This window comes from Hemiscyllium ocellatum, chromosome 4 (assembly GCF_020745735.1).
Source record: "Hemiscyllium ocellatum isolate sHemOce1 chromosome 4, sHemOce1.pat.X.cur, whole genome shotgun sequence".
NCBI classification, from domain to species: Eukaryota; Metazoa; Chordata; class Chondrichthyes; order Orectolobiformes; family Hemiscylliidae; genus Hemiscyllium; species Hemiscyllium ocellatum.
The window spans coordinates 117,477,853-117,497,078 of record NC_083404.1 but is presented as its reverse complement, the minus strand read 5'-3'; the positions used below and the strand labels follow the sequence as shown (position 1 = coordinate 117,497,078).

Sequence of the window (19,226 nt, the reverse complement as noted above, 5' to 3'; positions counted from 1 at the left end):
AAGCCTGGCAGATGATCTCAAATTGACCTCTGATTTAACTCATGACTCAATCTGGATTATTTAATAAATAAATTCCAATGGCAAAATCACATCTAATGGTGGATATACTGTTCTGTAGCTTGAAAATACAGGCTGGTTGAGCATGAATAACAGGTTGCCGTCTGTAAATCATCACCAAGGTATGGTTTGGCATAGATCATCAGTCATTGGCATATATAACTTACACACCACCCTGAAATCTCTTACAAGAATTCACATATCACATATATCATTTGTGTGATGGGCTTGATGGCAGCATTCTGTTACTAGACAAAATCACTTGTGGGTTGACTGTATAGTGACTGTGTGAGACAACTAGTTTCAACTGGTCAATTTTAATCATGAACTAAAACACCATTTTTTGTACTGATTTTAGTTCTCTCAAGTAAATTGTCTCTGCTATTGTACATCTGTGTAGATATATTTTATTCTGAGATTAATTCATTAGTCTGATAACTCAGTTTAGGATCATGTCTATTGCTAGCTATGCAAACCATGTTTCTGTAATGATTAAAACCTCACCTGGTTAAAGTTTTAGCTTAACAATACATCCAATTGGATAAATCAAGCTTGCTGGGAGTAAAGACAGCAAAACCATTACTAGTGCTTTGTTATACAAGTTCCTTGGTTCAATTCCAAATCTGTATAAAATTACTTTACTTGGATGAAGGCTAGAGTCAAGGAACAATGGTTCAGTAGTCTACAAAAGGAAAGATGCAGCAAGAAACAGAAAAGTATTCCTAACTGCTGGAGATATACGTGGTAAGCTATTTGCGTGGGTATTAGATGAGGACAAAGTCTAGTCTCAGACCTGACATTTTTCCACAGTTAAACAGTCAGCTAAAATTTACTTACTAGTCACACAATTAAGTAAAATGGCCATAAAGACAACTTGTGGAAAGACTGCACCTATATTACTAAGTCTCTTAACAAAGGGGCAAATAGAATTGAAAAATACAATGCAACAAAATCATATTTTCTTAATCAAAGTTCAAGATTTCTCAATTTCTGTGATTGGATGGTTCCATAAATTTTTCACAAATTTCTTCATGCTCGTGTTGGGCAGTTTGAGGAAACTATCTCAAGCTTGAATGCACAAATTTTCAGAGCCATCATTTGTTGATTTTATATATTTTTTAAACAGGGAGAAGCTGGACCTCCAGGTTACCCAGGCAGTGTGGTAAGTGTCTAACTCATGAAATGTAAAGCGATAGAAGATGGAATGACCTGGTAAAGAAATCAAGGAGTGGGCTGACTTTGCAGTCTGTGTCAGCAACAGGAACATCAGGTTTTCAGACATTCCTGACTTCCGACTCTTTCCATTTAGCTGTTTGATTGAAGTGAGAGACAACTTGGATTGTCTGGTTTGGAAATATTCAAAATGTATATGGATGCAGGAGAGGAATACAGCAGGAATTGTGATTAGATTCTGAGTTCCTTGGGGTGTATTTATGAAGTTAATACATTTGATACAAATCTTTACCTCCAAGGAATGAGCAACCGGAATGTAAGTATCAGTTAGTTGTTTTCAATCCATTTGAATGTACAACAACTTCCCTCTTACTGCTGCCTTTTTTAAACTATGTGTATTCAATGAATACAAATAACTAACGTCACTTCTGTGAAAGTGATTTTTTTTTAAACCTATCATTTTAAAATTGAAGTGATCAGTTGTTAAATGTTTACATTTAAGTATCTCTGAAAGGTTATAACAGTCGCTATCTTTGTAACCATATAATTTTCATCAACTTGTCTTGCTATTTCAGACTAAAATGGTGATTAATATCACACATTTCTTTTCAAATTTTAACAGTCCTGATAACATTTTTTGCAATTTAAGTATTTGTTCTTCTGTGAAAAATTCCACTGCTCGTTGGAATAGATAAAATGAAATGATTTTATTTGTACCTCTTTAATAATGTCTTTCAAATCTATTCTGAACAAAGTACCTTTGATTCCATGATGCAGTGTCATTTCTAATTAATCTACTGTGTATTATTGGATAATTATCTGTCCTGTGCACTAGGATGGTCTGGTAGAGAAGGAGAATCAAGGGTGAAGTACCTGGAATACATTGTATCTTTCACTCACAACACTGGGCACCAAGAAAGATATGCTACTTAAGTACAAGGTCCATTTCATTCGCTCACAATGCAAACTGAGAAATGTTACCCTTACAGTTTTAACACCTTCCAAAATTAGAATGGCCCTTCCCTGGTTTTAATAATTATATAAATTATTTTGGTCATTTTAATAGTAAAAGGAAAGTACCTTTTAGTTTGTTTGTTCATTTGATGTTGATGACTAACAACTGAATATTTTCTTTTAGGTAGAACTTGATGGTTTGAAAGGAGAACCAGTAAGTTTAATTCCCATATATTACCAAATAAAGGATATATGTCTTGAAGTACACATTAAAATACTATTCAAAGTGTCTGCATTTTGCTGGTGCAGAAACTTTATGAATCAAGAGTATATGAACAACTCTCAGTAATCTATCAGCATTTAAAATAAGACAAAATTAAAATAAATAATTTAATCAAATTCACTTTCTAATCCTCAAATTACTGCAAAGGAAGAGAAATACAATCCAACAGGTCTATGTTACTGTGAACACTTTACACAAACACCCATCCACTTTCCTTCATAACAGCATGTCATCATATCCTTCCATTTATTCTTCACCCATGAATCGATCTAACTTCAGTCTGGTAACTCAGCCATACAGGTGGTGAAGGAGGAGCTAACAAGAAGAGCTATTGTATCTTGGAAAAGAGGGTGTGAAAGGGGCTATATCCAGAGTGAATATTCATGGAGCTCTCCTGCCTCAACTTCACTGAGAAACAACATATGAGAAATCTTTGCTTATTCAAGGGAGGCCTATTAGAGCTAAATCACTTGTCTTAACCCTGCTATACCCTCAAATCAGTACCTTTAATACTGTTATATGACGGGAAAACCTTTGAAAGGAATATCTATTTTGGCCATTGCTTCCTGAGATGGTAAATGAACCAATGAGATGCCTCCCCCAGTTGACAGGTTAACATGATGTGTTCCCTGATTTGGCACTTACAGCTACAATTAGACTTGCAGTTGTTGCTCATCTTCCATATATGAAGCAGTTAGCTACAATATGATTACCCAGCACGGAAATGAGTTGATCACTGTCCAATCTTCAAAGGAGGGAGAAGTCTGGAAACTTTGCTGATATTAATGATGCTGTTTATGTTACATGTTTCCCTACTATTGTCAAATATTGCAGATGTGTGTGTGTGTGCAGGATATGAGGTTTGAGGAAATGAAGGTGGAATTGGGCAGAATAAAATATGCCATTGTCTGTCGTAACACAAGAATAAGATTGAGGGATAATAAGTTGCAATGCAAGGCCACATAGAACATAAACACAAGCATAGATCTATTGCATTAAATGGCTTCTTTCAATGCTGTAAAAAATATGATGTGCTTTCACATACTTCTATGAAATGTGGTGCAGTGTTGATAAAAGAGTAAAGGGAATTTAAGACAATTCTAAACCAGACAAGTCCCTCATGATACTATAAGAAAACATTGAAAATATGAATCAAAATATATCAATAATAAATCATTGTTATGAATAATATTTACAGCTGCACAAGGTTTTCCAAACACAATACTTTATTTTGATTTAGGTTTAATGTGCTTTACCTTTATACAGGGTCAGCCAGGACTTCGTGGACATCCGGGCTTGCCAGGTCCTCCAGGGCCTTTGGTTAGTGTACTTTTTTCTCACTTTTACAAGGAAGAGTTTGACACAAACCATTCAGCATGATGACATGGTCACCAAATTAATGAAGACCTCAGATTCCCCTCACACATGTGCCCTTGCTTCATATTGGAGAGCCCTCTCAAATCTGTTTGAGATGAGACCATTAGAACAGGGCAAGTGAAGATAAGTTTACAAGCGTGCTTATTCCGTCCCGTGTTTGAACTCCTATGTGAGAAGGATTTTTAAAAAAATACTTCTCTGTCCTACAATGTTGAGATGCAGGCTCAACCTTTACAATTGGTAGGGAGGGAGCCTGCTGACCATATGTCCTGGTGACTTTGAAGTCTTTGGCAAGCATATCTTGGGGACTTTAGACTGAGAGGGCCCAACCTGCTAAAAAATGTCCTGCACATTTATATTGTCACCCTTCTGGGATTTAGCAGCTGCAAGCAATGGGATAACTGGTGTGGATCTCTGGATTGTCCTGAAATGAAACATAGTTTCTATAATTCTATGAGCAGGAGTAGTGCATTTAGCCCCTCGAGCCTGCTCCGCCATTTATTATGGATACTGGTTGATGAGTTGATTGATCCTGTACCTCAATGCCACAATCCTGTTTTTTTTAAATATATATCTCCATACTCCTTGATGCTTTAATATCTAAGAACTTATCATTCTGTTTCTTCAATATACTCAGTAGCCCAGGATCCAAAGCCTTCGTGAATTCTACTGGTTGACCACTCTGAGTGATTGTTGGAGTGTCTGTAACCTGTCTTCTAAGTGGGTGCCAATTGGCACCACCCAGATTCTGGAGAAGAAAAGGCACCAACAATTCGGTCGAGGTCGCTTGACCCCTCCTACCCTGCTGTTTACTGAACACCCACCGTTAAAGTGTTACATCTTGTCTATCCCGTACCTTTTAGAGAACATTATGACTAGCACCAGTCTCCCACCCTTTCCCTATAACCCCACACATTATTTCTATTTCGATAATCTAAAGCTCTCTTGAATGCCTCGACTGAACCTGCTTCCACCATATTTGCAGACAGTGCCTTGCAGACTCAAACTGCTCAGTATGTGAAAAAGTTTTGGCTCACATTGTACTTCCTTCATTTGCAAATCTCTTTAAACCTATAACTTCTGTTCTTGATACATTGGCAAGTGAGAATATGTTCTTCCTGTCTACCATTTCAGATTTCTCATGATTTGGAAAATTCAAATTTACCCTTCTCACCAATGAAAATAATCCCAACCTCCCAAATCTATCTTCACCATTGAAACCCCTCATCCTTGAAACCATTCTGGTGAACATTTTCTGCACTTTCTTCAATATATTCATCTTCTTCCTAATATGTGGCACCCAGAACTATATACAATATTCCAGATGATGTCAAAATATTGTCTTACACAGGTTCAGCATAACTTCCCTGCTCTTATAGTTCTACACTAACTTCTTCACAGTGTACAGTGATGCCAAGTTTAGTATTGTCTGCAAATTTTGAAATTGTCGCTTGCATTCAAAGACCTTGATAACCTCTGGGGAGATGGTGGTGAGTGGTGATATTGTTGGACAAGTAATGCATGAATGACTCAAAACAAGGGAACAAAATCAGATAGTGCTGGAGAAACTTGGATGAATTGGCAATGTCTGTGGAGGGACAACTGAGTGACCCTTCATCAGAACTGAAGGGAGTTGGCAGATGATGCAAGACGGGGTTGAGCTATCCCAGAAAGGAAAGAAAAGAATATCCAAATGTCTGGTGAACAACTGAAGCTCAATGAGACTTAAAAATGTGTGTTTTTGTTTTCTACTTTTAGGGTCGTCCTGGTTTGGATGGCAGTGCTGGAAAACCTGGATTACAAGGCCAAAGGGTATGTGAACAGATATATTCCCATTGTGCTTGAGTCAACAGTTTTTCACATGGTTGTGGAATAAAGGAAGTGGCATGTAATAAGATAACTGTGTAGGATGACAATTCAGATTCAATTTTAATGTAGATACAAAGTTTTTTTTAAGTTATTAGCACAGTTATTTTCAGCATCTGAACAACACCAGCAAAATCAGAGGGAAAGGTACAACTCAATCAATAAATAATATGGAACCAATACGTACAGACTGCATTGGTTCAAGGCTCAATGTCCAATTAGTGCTAATTTGTTTGATTTCACCCAAGAAGCTATGCTTATAGTCATTCCAGCTTCTTGCTGCAGATTAATAAATAACTACTTACTCATGTCAGAAATTGTGCATGAGAAAGCCTTGGCTGTGCGTTAGCATATTTTAAACATTTCCCTTCTTGGTTGAATCCATCCTTCTTTCCTTGGTTCCCTCCTGTACTAAGTGGCACATGAAATTTGACACTATTTTTCTTTCCATAGTGGCTTTATCTTGGTGTATATTTTTATAGTTTTTATATCCCTCGCTAGTTTGTACATATACCTTAGTTTTTCTCTCTTTATTATCTTTGCAGTCCTCCTTTCCTGGATTCTGAATTCATCCCAGTCTTCAGGGCTATAACTCACTTTTGTGGCCTTATGTTCTTTTTATTTCAAAGTAATATTTTCCTTAACTTCCTTGCTTAGCCATGGTTGGTTTATCCCTCTTAGAATATATCCTTCTTACTGGGAAAGATTTTTGCTGAGAACCGTGAATTGCCTCCTTAATTATCTGTCACTGGTTGCTTACCGTGATTCCCGTTAAGCTGTTTGTCTCATTCACTTCAGCTGATATTATCCTCACTTCATTGTAATTCCTTTTATTTAAAGCAAAGTTGTTTCTTTGATTTGATTTGAATTGATTTGACTAGATTTATTGTTGTCATATGTACCGAGATACAGTGAAAAGTGTTTTATGTGCTCTGCAGACAGATCATACCATACAAAGTGCATCAGGTAACAGAACAGAGTGCAGACTCAGTGTTACAAACATAGAGAAGCTGCAGTGAGAGACAAATCAATATTAACATCCGTGAGGTCCATTTGAAAGTCTGATAATTGCAGGGAATAAGTTGTCCTTGAATCTGCTCACATGTGCATTGAAATTTTTATATCTTCAGCCCAATGGAAAAGGGTGGTTTTACAGTCGTAAACTGAGTATTAAATTCTATCTTGTTATGATCACTATTTCCTCAAGGATGTTTTACTTAGAGGTTATTTTATGAAAGCTGCCTCATTTTACCCATTACCAGATCTAAGATATCCTTCTCACTAGTTGGCTCCATGACATATTGCTCTAGAAAATAAACCTTGGTGCATTCAATTAATTTGTTGTTAAAGCTACTCTTTCCAAGTTGATGAATTCAATCAACATGAAGATTAAAGTCACCCATAATCATTACCCTATTCATTATACTTGCTCAGCCTATTTGTTCATTTTCTACGGAGTAGTTACTGTTTGGGGGGGCTGTACACTACTCTTACCCAATGCCTTCTTTCCTCGTTGTTCTTTTACCCCCTCCCTCCCAAATGGACTCTACATCATCAGAAACAAAAACAGAAATTGTTGGAAAACCTCTCAGGTCTGGCAGCATCTGTGAAGAGAAATCAGAGTTAACATTTCAGGTCCAGTGACACTTCCTCAGATCTGATGGTAGACAGGAAAATGTTAGTTTAATGCAGAAGGTGAGCTGGGGGAAGAGTTCAGGAGTAAATCTTAGGAGGGGATAGAGCCCAAAAAGAGAGAAGAACAATTGGACAGACAAAGGTGTGGATAACGATCTGGTTGGGAGGGTGAATAGCTGCTAATGAAGACTATTAGTGGCTAACAATGGGTTGTGTATAATGGCAGACAATATGATCAGAAGGCCTGGTGTGTGGTGCTGGGGCTCGGACATAGAAGAGTTCAAGCCTAAAAGTTATTGAGCTTGATGTTGAGCTTGCTGCAGAGGCTCCAAAGTGTTGTTCTTTCAGCTGATGCTGAACTTTGCTAGAGCACTGCATTAAGCCTGAGACAGAGATATTGGCCAGGGAACATGGTGGTGTGTTAAAGTGGCAGGCAACTGGAAGCTCAGGGTCTTTTTGCAAACAGAACTTAGGTGTTCTGCAAAGTGGTCACCTTGTCTTTCGGTTTCTACATAATGAGAACCTAGATTATTTCTCACAGCTGCCCTCATTTCATCTCATATTAACAATGCTACCCCACCACCTTTCTTTTCTGAGAGGTGAAATATATCTAATTGTTAAGGTCTCAGTGTTGATCTTTTTTTAACCATGTTTCTCTCATAGCTCTGAAATCATCTTCATTTACCTCAATTTGCGTCAGTTTGTTTACCTTATTCTAAATGCTTCATGCATTAAGATAAAAATCACATAACACCAGGTTATAGTCCAACAGGTTTAATTGGAAATACACTAGCTTTTGGAGTGACGCTCCTTCATCAGGTGATTGTGGAGGGCTCAATCCTAACACAGAATTTAATGCAAAAATTTACATTGTGATGTAACTGATATTATACATTGAAAAATTGATTGTTAAGCCTTTCATCTGTTAGAATACAGTAATAGTTTCACTTCTGTCATGTGTAAATCACAAAACTTCTTTTTTAAAAAGTTGCGTTCTCAGGTTAGCTGTTAACAATGCTGATAGATAGACAATATGTTGAAGGTGTTGGCCCCCTGTGTTCTCTGTCTATGCCATGATGTTTAGATTCATTTGGCACAACATCGTGGGCCGAAGGGCCTGTTCTGTGCTGTATTGTTCTATGTTCTAATCTAAAAAGTAAGATAATGGAGTTTACATAAATTCATGCAGTTTTTGAGCTCAGAGTTCTGCATTCATGTAGAACTCTGAGCTCAAAAACTGCATGAATTTATGTAAAACTCCATTATCTCACTTATTAGATTAGAATCAATCTAAACATCATGGCATCGATAGAGAACACAGGGGGCTAACACCTTCAACATATTGTCTAGCTATCACCATTGTTAACAGCTAACCCGAGAATGCAACTTTAAAAAAAAAGGTTTTGTGATTTACACATGTAAGAAGTGAAACTATCACTGTATTCCAACAGATGAAAGGCTTAAAGACAATCAGTTTTTCAATGTATAATTTCAGTTACATCACACTGTAAATTTTTGCTTTCAATTCTGTATTAGGATTGAGCCCTCCATTATCACCTGATGAAGGAGCGTTGCTCCGAAAGTTAGTGTGCTTCCAATTAAACCTGTTGAACTATAACCTGGTGTTGTGTGATTTTTAACTTCGTACACCCCAGTCCAACTCTGGCATGTCCAAATCATGCAATAAGATATCAAGCTTTTATGTTTGTTGCATTATGCTTTTTATGTTTCTATGGTATTTTCTGGTAACAATCAGTATCTCATTAACCTGCAGTCCAACCTTTCCTTTTCCCTTTGATTTTCAAATTCATGAAAGGACCCCCTCCCTACCCAATTCCTGCCCCACCCTCCCATCACTATTTTGTTTAAAGACCTATATGCAGGCCTAGATATTTAAGTCATCAGGACTTTCGTCCCAACATGATTCAGGTGAACACCATCCCACTGGAACAGTTCCCTCCTTCCCTAGTACTGGTGTCAGTATCCCATGAATTCAAACCTATTTCTGGTAAACCAGGCTTTGAGCCATACAATGACCTCTTTAATCTTGTTGAGCCAGTGCCAGTTAGCTAGTGGCTCAGATAGTAACCTGGAGATTATTACCTTTTTGGTTGTCCTTGCTAATTTAGCGAGGAGAAAGTGAGGACTGCAGATGCTGGAGATCAGAGCTGAAAATGTGTTGTTGGAAAAGCGCAGCAGGTCAGGCAGCTTCCAAGGAGCAGGAGAATCGACGTTTCGGGCATGAGCCCTCCTTCCTGAAGAAGGGTTCATGCCCGAAATGTCGATTCTCCTGTGGATGCTGCCTGACCTGCTGCGCTTTTCCAGCTAACTTAGCCCCTAGTTTCAGCTTGCTAACTTAGCCCCTAGTTTCTCATAATCTCTCAGCAAAACCTCTTTTCTTGTTCTGCCTATATTGTTTGTACCTGCCTGGACCACAACGACTGGAATTTTCCTCTCCCACTCCAAGTTCCTCTGCAGCCCGGAAGAGATGTCTGGAATCCAGTCATCAAACAGGCAGCACAACGAATGGGATTCTAGATCCTGGCTACAGAGAGTACTGATAAAGTCTATTCCCCTGGTTTTATTAACCTGACTTCAGATATATTTCTCTTTTCCATGCCCTCTGGAATGGCTCTCTGTACCACAATGTTATGTTCAGTTTGCTCATCTTCCCTATATTTGGGAAGGTAATGTCCTAGTGGTTTGTCGCTGGACTGTCAATCCAGAGACACAGGTAATGCTTTGAGGATCCAGGTTCAAATTCCATCATGGTAGGTGATGGAATTTGAATTCAATAAAATTCTGGAATTAAGATAACCGTGAAACAGTTGCCAATTCTCAAAAAAGCCTATGTTGTGTACTGATGATTATTTTTAGGGAAGGAAGTTGTCATCATGTGACTTCAGACTGAAAGCAATGTGGTTGACTGTTAATTACCCTCTGGGCAATTAGAGATGGGCAACAAATACTGGTTTAGCCTATGATGCTCTCATCCCAGGAATGATTTTTTTAAAAATCCCCTCCAATCACCAAATGGGGAGCAAGAATCGCAAACCTATTATATGAGATCAAGGGCTGATCCTTGTAGTCACACTCTCCTGTCCCAGATCACTGATCAAATTTGAGTAATTAATCTAAACGGTGTGACTACTTCCTGAAACATAGCATTCAGATCTCATCCACCCCCTCAGGTATCACAGCATTCGATGCTCAGACATCAGCTGATTGACACTGAGCCGACTTTCTTAAGCAGCCAACACTTGCTCAAATGTGGTCATTATGAACAACAATGGGATCCACCAGCAACTGCATCACGCAGATACAACACATCAGCTGTCACTGTACCTCTATTTTATTTACTTCTTAATTTGTTTTTTTTTCCCTACTGGTCTTTTTGTTTTACATCTGTAAAATATTTCTAATTTACTTTTAATTTGAAAATAACTTAGAATACATAGTCAAATTAGTAGCTATTACCAAACAACAAACTTATGATTTTCCTCTGATGTCACTCTTTGTTTTCTGCTGGGCCCCTAATCCTGGGCTTTGACTTATCCAGGTAAAAACTAAAAGCCTTACAAACCATGTACCAAAAAAACATTGTAAGGCACTTCTTATCTCTGTATCGAATTCACAAATTCTCAAAAATCACAGAAATATAGTCACCTGGGCTGTGCCTCACTCCCGATCATGTAAAGCTTACATCAGGCTAAACTTGCTGGAATATGGTAGAAATGCCCAGTTAGATAAACTTTAGAAACTGTTTTCTTGCCATCAACTCAAAAACATCAGGCCTGGTGTCCCCTACACTTGCATACCCATCCCCTAATTCACTTAGTTTAATGGAGAAAGTTTTAAACCTAAGCGGAAGATGAGGCGCTCTTCCTCCAACCGTCGTGTTGCTATGGTCTGGCGATTTAAACCTAGGCGGAAGATGAGGCGCTCTTCCTCCAACCGTCGTGTTGCTATTTTAAACACCTGTTCCTTGGATGCTGCCTGACCTGCTGCGCTTTTCCAGCAACACATTTTCAGCTCTTAACTTAGTTTAATGCCAAGAACCATTCTAAACCAGAAACTGAACTGGACCCACCATCTAAATATTGTGGTTACAAGAGAAAGTCAGACATTGGGAATTGTGCATTGAGTAACTCATCACCTGGCAACCATCTACAAGATACAGAGGAAACTTGATTATCCAAATGAGATGTGCGGGCACTATTTTGTTTGGCTAATTGATTATTTGGTTAATCGATCCCATTTCTTTCCTCTCGGGCTTGGAGTTTGCAGTTAAGTCTGCTCCCTGTCCTGGTGGCTAGGCAGCAGCACACCGCACGCGAGCACCTGCCCGCCCCCGAACCCCGTCCAACACTGCCCACCCCCCACCCACCCTCAACCTTGTACAACATCGCACCCCCGCCCACCAACCCTGTCCAACACTGCCCTCCCCACCCCATCCAACACCGCCCCCTGCCCCAACCCTGTCCAACACGACCCCTTGGCCCATCCCAACCCTGTCCAACACCGCCCCCTGCCCCGAACCCAATCCAACTCAGCTCCCCTGCCCCCAACCCCATCAACACTGCCCCCTGCTCCCACCCCAACCCTTTCCAACACAATTGATCCACAGTGGGAACAGTAAGTACAAAGTAAAGGATATTCAACTAGTCTCCTTCAACACAGACTTCTACCACCCTGATGGAAAAAGGGAGCAGAGGCACCACCTCCTGCAAGTTTGCCACCCAGCCACAAACAACCCTGCCTTGGAATTATATTGCCATTTCTTTGCTGTCACTGGATCAAGTTATAAAACTCGCTTCCAAAACACACACATCCTAGTACAGGCAAAACAAGACACATGAGAATTCATAGAGGCATGGTATTCTAACCAGGACTTTATCAATAAACACATCGACTTGGATCCTATCTACCTTCCCTTGAAAAAAAGAACTGGAAATGACATTACTCACCTTAAGAAACCAAGACCTATAAATAGAGAGGCGGGACTTACCATCACCAGAGACTCTCACTGATGATGTTACCGAGACGTCTGAAAACAAACCTTCCAGCTCAGCAAGCTACCTTACATACTTAACTTCCCTACATCCCAGGAATTGCAGCGGTTCATGAAAATAGCTCGACACTACCTTCTCCATTAGAGAACTGGGAATGGGGAAGAAATGTTAGACTCCCACATCCCATGAATAAATAAAAATCCAGTGAGACCCCAGCAGCAACATGACTTTTAAATAATTACTCTCCCGTTGTAGACTTATGGGCTAGTGGTTTTCACCAGGCTTACATGGTCAAGAATTTGAAAGGCTTGATGTGAATAAGAATTCTAAAATTAAAATCGGCCCGATTTATTCCCAACTTGTATTTGCTTCCATTACCTTTGTTCCTGCATTTACTGGCTACACTTGGCCAAGATGACACCGAATCATACATCAGGACCTCAACTGGAGTTGACCTTTGGAGGTGAAAAATTGAGAGTGGAAAGTTTTAAAAATGAATGGCATCAAGCTTCGTCAGATTTAAAGATTCATAATAGAAGTACATAGATTTGTGTAAACTGTACTGCTCAAAAATAGCAATCCAAAATTGGGTGCCACAGTCGCTCAGTGGTTAGCACTGCTGCCTCACAGTGCCAGGAACCTGGGTTTGATTCCAGCCTTGCGCGACTGTGTGTGAAGTTTGCACATTCTCCCTGCATTTGTGTGGGTTTCTTCCCACAGTCCAAAGATGTGCAGTTTAGGTTAAGTAGCTGTGCTAAATTGCCCATAGTATTCAAGGATGTGTCAGTTATGTGTATTAGTCAAGGGGAAATGTAGAGTGGTGGGAGAGTGAATCTGGGTGGGTTATGCTTTGGAGGGTTGGTGTGTACTTGTTGGGCTGAATGACCTGTTTACACACTGTATTGATTCTCTTTTTAAAAAAAATTCAGTCCATGCCATTGCAAATGCTGTACACAAATCTTTATCACCAGTGAAAATACAATGACTCAGCAAGCAGCAGTCAGTTCTTGTGATCATGATTTATACCTTCAAAAAAGTTCACTAATGCTGAGTCAACAATCATAAATCATAAGTAGATTTTGAAGAAAATTATGATCTGGCAATATGTCTTTGAAGCCAACTGTACAATTAAAATCAAAATTAAAATCCTGTTAGGAGAGAAAAGAGCTGACGTTTCGAGTCTAACTGACCCTTATTTTCTCTTTTGGTTTCAGACTCCTGCATCCACAGTAATTTGCTTTTATTAAAATCCTGTTATCCAGACTGATATCTCCATGAGAATGATTGATACATCCTTTTTCTTGCCACTGATTATGTCATAAAGATTAGTTTAAGTTGTTACATAACAGATGTCAAGTTGTTAAACAACTGATTGTCATTTCATTATTGGTCTTACAATTCCAAATTAATGAGACAGAGACCCTGATTGTAACGGTTGATCGTTACTAATCGGTCAGTTTTATGTCTTCAGAATTACTCAAATTTTCTCCATGATCTCTCTGACGCACAAACTCGACCCTTTAACATAGTTCCTATGTTGTGTCGCTTTTTCTTGCCATCTGGTCAACATTCCCTTTCTTTTGAAACCCTGCACAATGGCCGTCCTACCAGATTTAAACTACTCCGACAGGGCAGGGAGTGGAGCCAAAGCAGTAAGGGGACAAAAGAAAAGCTTGAGGACAGTACAGAAGTTAATGAGAGCAACTTAAATAGTAAAGGCTGTATTGGTAACCCAAGTATTGGAAAGGACAGACAAGATACAGCAGAAACCAAGGGAAGTCTGGGTTAAACTGCATTTATTTCAGTGCAAGAGGCCTGACCGGTAAGACAAATGAACTCAGGGCATGAATGGGTACAAGGGACTGGAATATTTTAGCTATTACAGAAATATGGTTGAGCGAGTGACTGGTAACAAATGTTCTGGGGTAAGATGCTCTAGGCAGGAGAGAAGGCAGTACTGAGAGCTGAATCTACATGTGTAGAACTGAGAAAAACAAGGGGCGATCACTTTCATAACATTGTATTCTAGGACTTCCAATAGTCAGCGGGAGATTTAGAAACAAATATGTAGGGAGATTGCAGATAGCTGCAGGAATAATAGAGTTGTAATAGTAGGGAATTTTAACCTTCCTAACATTGACTGGGACTACCACAGTGTTAAGTGCTTGGCTAGAGAGAAATTTGATAAGTGTGTTTAGGAAGAATTTCTTATGCAGCATGTAGACAACCCTACTAGGGAAGGGCCAAAGCCTCCTCTTGGGAAATAAAACAGGGTAAGTGACAGAAGTGTTAATAGGGGAGCATTTTGGGACCAGTGACTATAATTCCATTCCTTTTAAAATGGTTATGGAAGAGGATAGGTCTGGTCCACAAGCTAATGTTCTAAACTGAGGCAAGTCCAACTTTGATGGTCTTTCAAAAGTTGATTGGGGGAGGCTGTTTGCAGGCAAAGGGACATCTAGTAGGTGGAACAGTGGCTCACTGGTTAGCACTGCTGCCTTACATCGCCAGGGACCAGGGTTCAATTCCAGCCTCGGATGACTGTGTGGAGTTTGTACATTCTCCCCATGTCTGCGTGAGTTTCCTCCGGGTGCTCCGGTTTCCTTCCACAGTCCAAAGATGTGCAAGTTAGATGAGTTGACCATCCCAAATTACCGATAGTGTTCAGGGATATGTAGGTTAGGTGCATTAATCAGGGGTAAATATAGAGGAGGGGAATGGATCTTGATGAGTTACGCTTTGAAGGGTTGGCGTGGACTTGTTGGGTAGAAGGGCCTATTTCCATACTGTAGGGAATCTAATCTAGTAAGTAGAAGGCTTTCAAAGTGAGTTAATAAGGGTTCAGGGCCATCGTGTTCCTGTTAGAGTGAATGATAAGGCTGGCAGAAGTAGGGAACTCTGGATGACTAATTATTGAGGCTCTGGTCAGGAAAAAGGAGTCATACGACTTGTCAGTGAATTCCATGAGGAGTATAGAGGGTGTCAGATTACACTTAAGGGAGAAATCAGGATGGCTAAAAGGGAGCATGAAGTGGCTTTGGCAGATAAGGTGTTCAAGAATCCAAAGAGATTCTATAAGTACATGAAGGAGAAAAGAGGAGCTAGGGAGAGAATTAAGCCTCTTAACGATTAAAATGATATGCAGAACCACAAGAGATGGGTGAGATCCTAACTGAATATGCCTCATCAGTATTTGCCATCGAGAAAAGCATGGATGCGAGGGAAGTTGTTACAATAAATAATGATGTCTAGAAGAAATTCCACATTACAAAAGAAGTAGTGCTGGAAGTTTTAAAATGCATTAAGGTAGATAAATCCCCAGGACCCGATGAAGTGTATCGCAGGACTTTGTGGAAGGTTAGGGAGGAACTTGTGTGGCCCCTAAGGGAAATATTTGTATTTTTGACAGCCATGGGTGAAGTGACTGAACATTGGAGAGTGGCTAATGTGCCATTATTTAAGAAAGGCTGCAGGGGAATGTATGGGAATGCAGAAAGGTGAGCCTCGTGTCTGAGGGGATTCTGAGAGACAGGATCTATAGGCAATTGGAGAGGCAAGGACGCATTTGGGATAATTAGCATGGTATTGTGAGTGGAAAATCATGTTTCATGAATTTGAGTTTTTTGTAGGGGTGATCAAGAAAGTAGATGAGGGCAGCGTGATAAATGTTATCTACATGGACTTTAGCAAGGCCTTTGACAAGGTACCACATGGTAGATGATTGAGTAAGGTTAAATCTCATGGGATCCAGGAATAGCTAGCCAATTTGATACAAAATTGGTTTGACGGTAGATGACAGAGTCTACTGGTATAGAGTTACTTGTCAGATTGAGGCCTGTGACCAGCGATGTGCCACAGGGATCAGTGCTGGTTCCACTGTTTCTCATCATTTATATAAATGATTTGGATAATAATTTAGAGGTATGATTAGTAAGTTTGTGAATGAGACTAAAGAGATTGATGGTATAGTGGACAGTGACAAAGGTTACCTGGGAATGCAGTGAGACCTTGATCAACTGGGCTAGTGGGCTGGTGAATGGCAGATAGAGTTTAATTTAGATAAATGCAAGGTGTTGCATTTTGGTGGCTCAAACCAGGGCAGGACTTACACAATCAGGGATAGGGCCCTGGGGAGTGTTATAGAACAAAGAGATTTAGGACTACAAGTTAATTGCTCCTTGAAAATAGAGTCACAGGTAAATAGGGTGGTGAAGAAGGTTTTCAGCATGCTTGTTTTCATCAGTTAGAGTATTGAATAAATGAGTTGGAATGTCTTGTTGCAGCTGTACAAGACATTGGTGAGGACACATTTGGAGTACTGTGTGTAGTTCTGGTTACTCTACTGTAGAAAGTGCATTATTAAACTAGAAAGAGTGCAGAAAAGATTGACCAGGATGTAACCTGGATGGAAGGTTTGAGCTATATGGAGAGTTGGATAGGTGGGGACCTTTTCCTCTGGAGGGTAAGAGACTGAGGGGTGACCTGAGAGACGTCTATAAAATCATGAAAGGCGTAGATAAGCTCAATAGCCAACAGCCTCCCCCATGGTAGGGGAGTCTAAAAGTAGGGGGCATAGGTTCAAGGTGAGAGCAGAAAGACACAAAAGAGTCCAGAGGGGCAATTTTCAGAAGGTGGTGAGTATCTGGAATTGTCTGCCATTGGTATTGATGGAAGCAAGCACAATTTTATAATTTAAGAAACATTTAAACAAGTACATGGATGGGTTAGGTATGAAAGGATATGGGCAAAAGCCCTTCATCATTCCTAATGAAGGGCTTTTGCTCAAAACTTTGACTCTTCTGATCCACGGATGCTGCTTGACCTGCTGTGTTTTATCAGCACCACACTCTCGACTCTAACCTCCAGAATCTGCAGTCCTCACTTTCGTCATGGAAGGATATAGACCAAATGCAGGCAAATTGTTTCCAAAGGCCTCTATGACTCTATTTTTCATTGAGGACTGTGGCTAGTGATTGAATCCCCTGTTTCATATAAACTCCCCCTCATTTGAGAGGAGATTCTTCAACAGTGTGTTAAGAAACTTGATCTCACTGCCTCAAAGGATGATCGAGGCACAAACCCACAGAATATGTTGGAAAAACTCTTGGAAAAGCACTTGAAGCACCTACTAGGCTACAGATGAAATACTGTAAAGTGGGATTCAGCTTGATGGCAGTGCAGTGTTGACAAAACGGCCTCTTTTTATATGATAGATGCTTCTCTGATCACTCTCTGGGACACCAAAAAAAGTCTTTGATTTACACCGCAGATGGCATTTGGGGGCCATTGGTGATAATCGTAACATTATCTCGAGCACAGAAATCAAACTTCAATTTTCTGGTAAAATTAGGATTTTAATGCTGGGAGTCTTTTGAGTTAGATCAGGACATCCGTGAAAAGATTGCGTCGTGTGTTTTCTGAGCAATAACCATGAGTAAGACAATGAAAAATGCACTTAAGGAGGAGCTAAATAAGTACATTCAGGAGAACGGAATATTTAATTATGATACAGTTAAATGAATGGTTCAAAGCATCAGTTCACCAGATTGGTTCCTGGGATGAGAGGATGGACTTAAGAGGAAAGACTGAATAAATTGGATGAATACTGTCTGAATTTGTGAAAAATAAGAGGTGCTCTTAATTAATGAAAGGGTTTGACAGAATATGTACTGAGATGTGTTTCCCTTGGCTAAGATGAAGAGAAATTTCTTCTTTCAAAGGATTATAAATCTTTGGAATTGTTTAACCAGGATACATTTCAAGATTGAAGTTGACAGATTTTTGATCTCTCAGGGAATAAAGGAGATGGGCGTTAGCTCAAGATTAATCATAATCATCTCGAATAGGAATGTAGGCTGAATTAGCCAAGTTTATAGTGCTGGAAAAGCACAGCAGGTCAGGCAGCATCAGAGGAGCAGGACAATCGAAGATTCAGGCAAAAGCCCTTCCTGATGAAGGGCTTTTGCCCAAAACGTTGATTTTCCTGCTCTTCAGTTGCTGCCTGACCTGCTGTGCTTTTCCAGCACCACTCTAATCTTGACTGTAATCTCCAGCATCTGTTGTACTCGCTTTCACCTAAATTAGCCAAGTCGTCTATTCCTGCTCCTATATCCTTAACATAACAATGCAAATTATTGCACATTTCTTTCACTATTATCAAAAACATGGAATACGATCATGGTTCATTACAAGTAATTGTCCTCCCTGAATATGTTCTGCCACTAATCCTGTTGTCTTTGCTGTTGTTTAGGGAAGGAAGGGTGATCGGGGACTGCCTGGTTTGCAGGGAATCGCTGGACCTCCGGTGAGTGATAAACTTCTGAGAGCTTGCCCTCTGAATAAGTAAAGTTTAATTCCTGCTTCGGTCTTAGCTTCCTTCAGGCTCCATCAGGTCATTAGTCTGCAGTTCCAGCAGTCGCCACCATTCTTGGTGGTGCTACTGAGTCCAGCATTTGCTGACCATTTGATTGACTGGTGATACTCAAGAGTTGAGACATTCTCATCAGTGGGAGCAAGAAATCTACTTCAAAACAATTATAGTTGTTATTTGTTGTTGTTTTTGTTCTCTTCCCTATTCCAGGTGACTTTATGGATAATGATAACATCCTTATATTAGTTCACTCTAAGGTGGTTCCTGGAGAAGGGCTTTTGCCCGAAACATCAATTTTTCTGCTCCTTGGATGCTGCCTGACCTGCTGTGCTTTTCCGGCTCCACGCTAATCTTGACTCTAAAGTGGTCACTGCTATCACTGCAACATGGTGGCTCACAGCACCAGTGTCCCAAGTTTGATTCTGGCCTTCGGTAGTGTCTGTATGGAGTTTGCATATTCTCCCCGTGTCTGCGTGGGTTTCCACTGGGTGCTCCGGTT

At 40.0% G+C, this 19,226-nt stretch overlaps 1 protein-coding gene across 1 annotated transcript in view; it reads left to right on the top strand.

The window, feature by feature from the left end:
- col22a1 (collagen, type XXII, alpha 1) overlaps positions 1–19,226 on the top strand; it is a 277,290-nt gene that overhangs the window by 166,719 nt on the left and 91,345 nt on the right. The window contains exons 19-23 of the mRNA XM_060824058.1: positions 1,184–1,219; positions 2,369–2,398; positions 3,734–3,787; positions 5,603–5,656; positions 18,608–18,661. Coding sequence (XP_060680041.1) covers positions 1,184–1,219; positions 2,369–2,398; positions 3,734–3,787; positions 5,603–5,656; positions 18,608–18,661 — 228 coding nt within the window. The remainder of the gene's footprint in view (positions 1–1,183; positions 1,220–2,368; positions 2,399–3,733; positions 3,788–5,602; positions 5,657–18,607; positions 18,662–19,226) is intronic.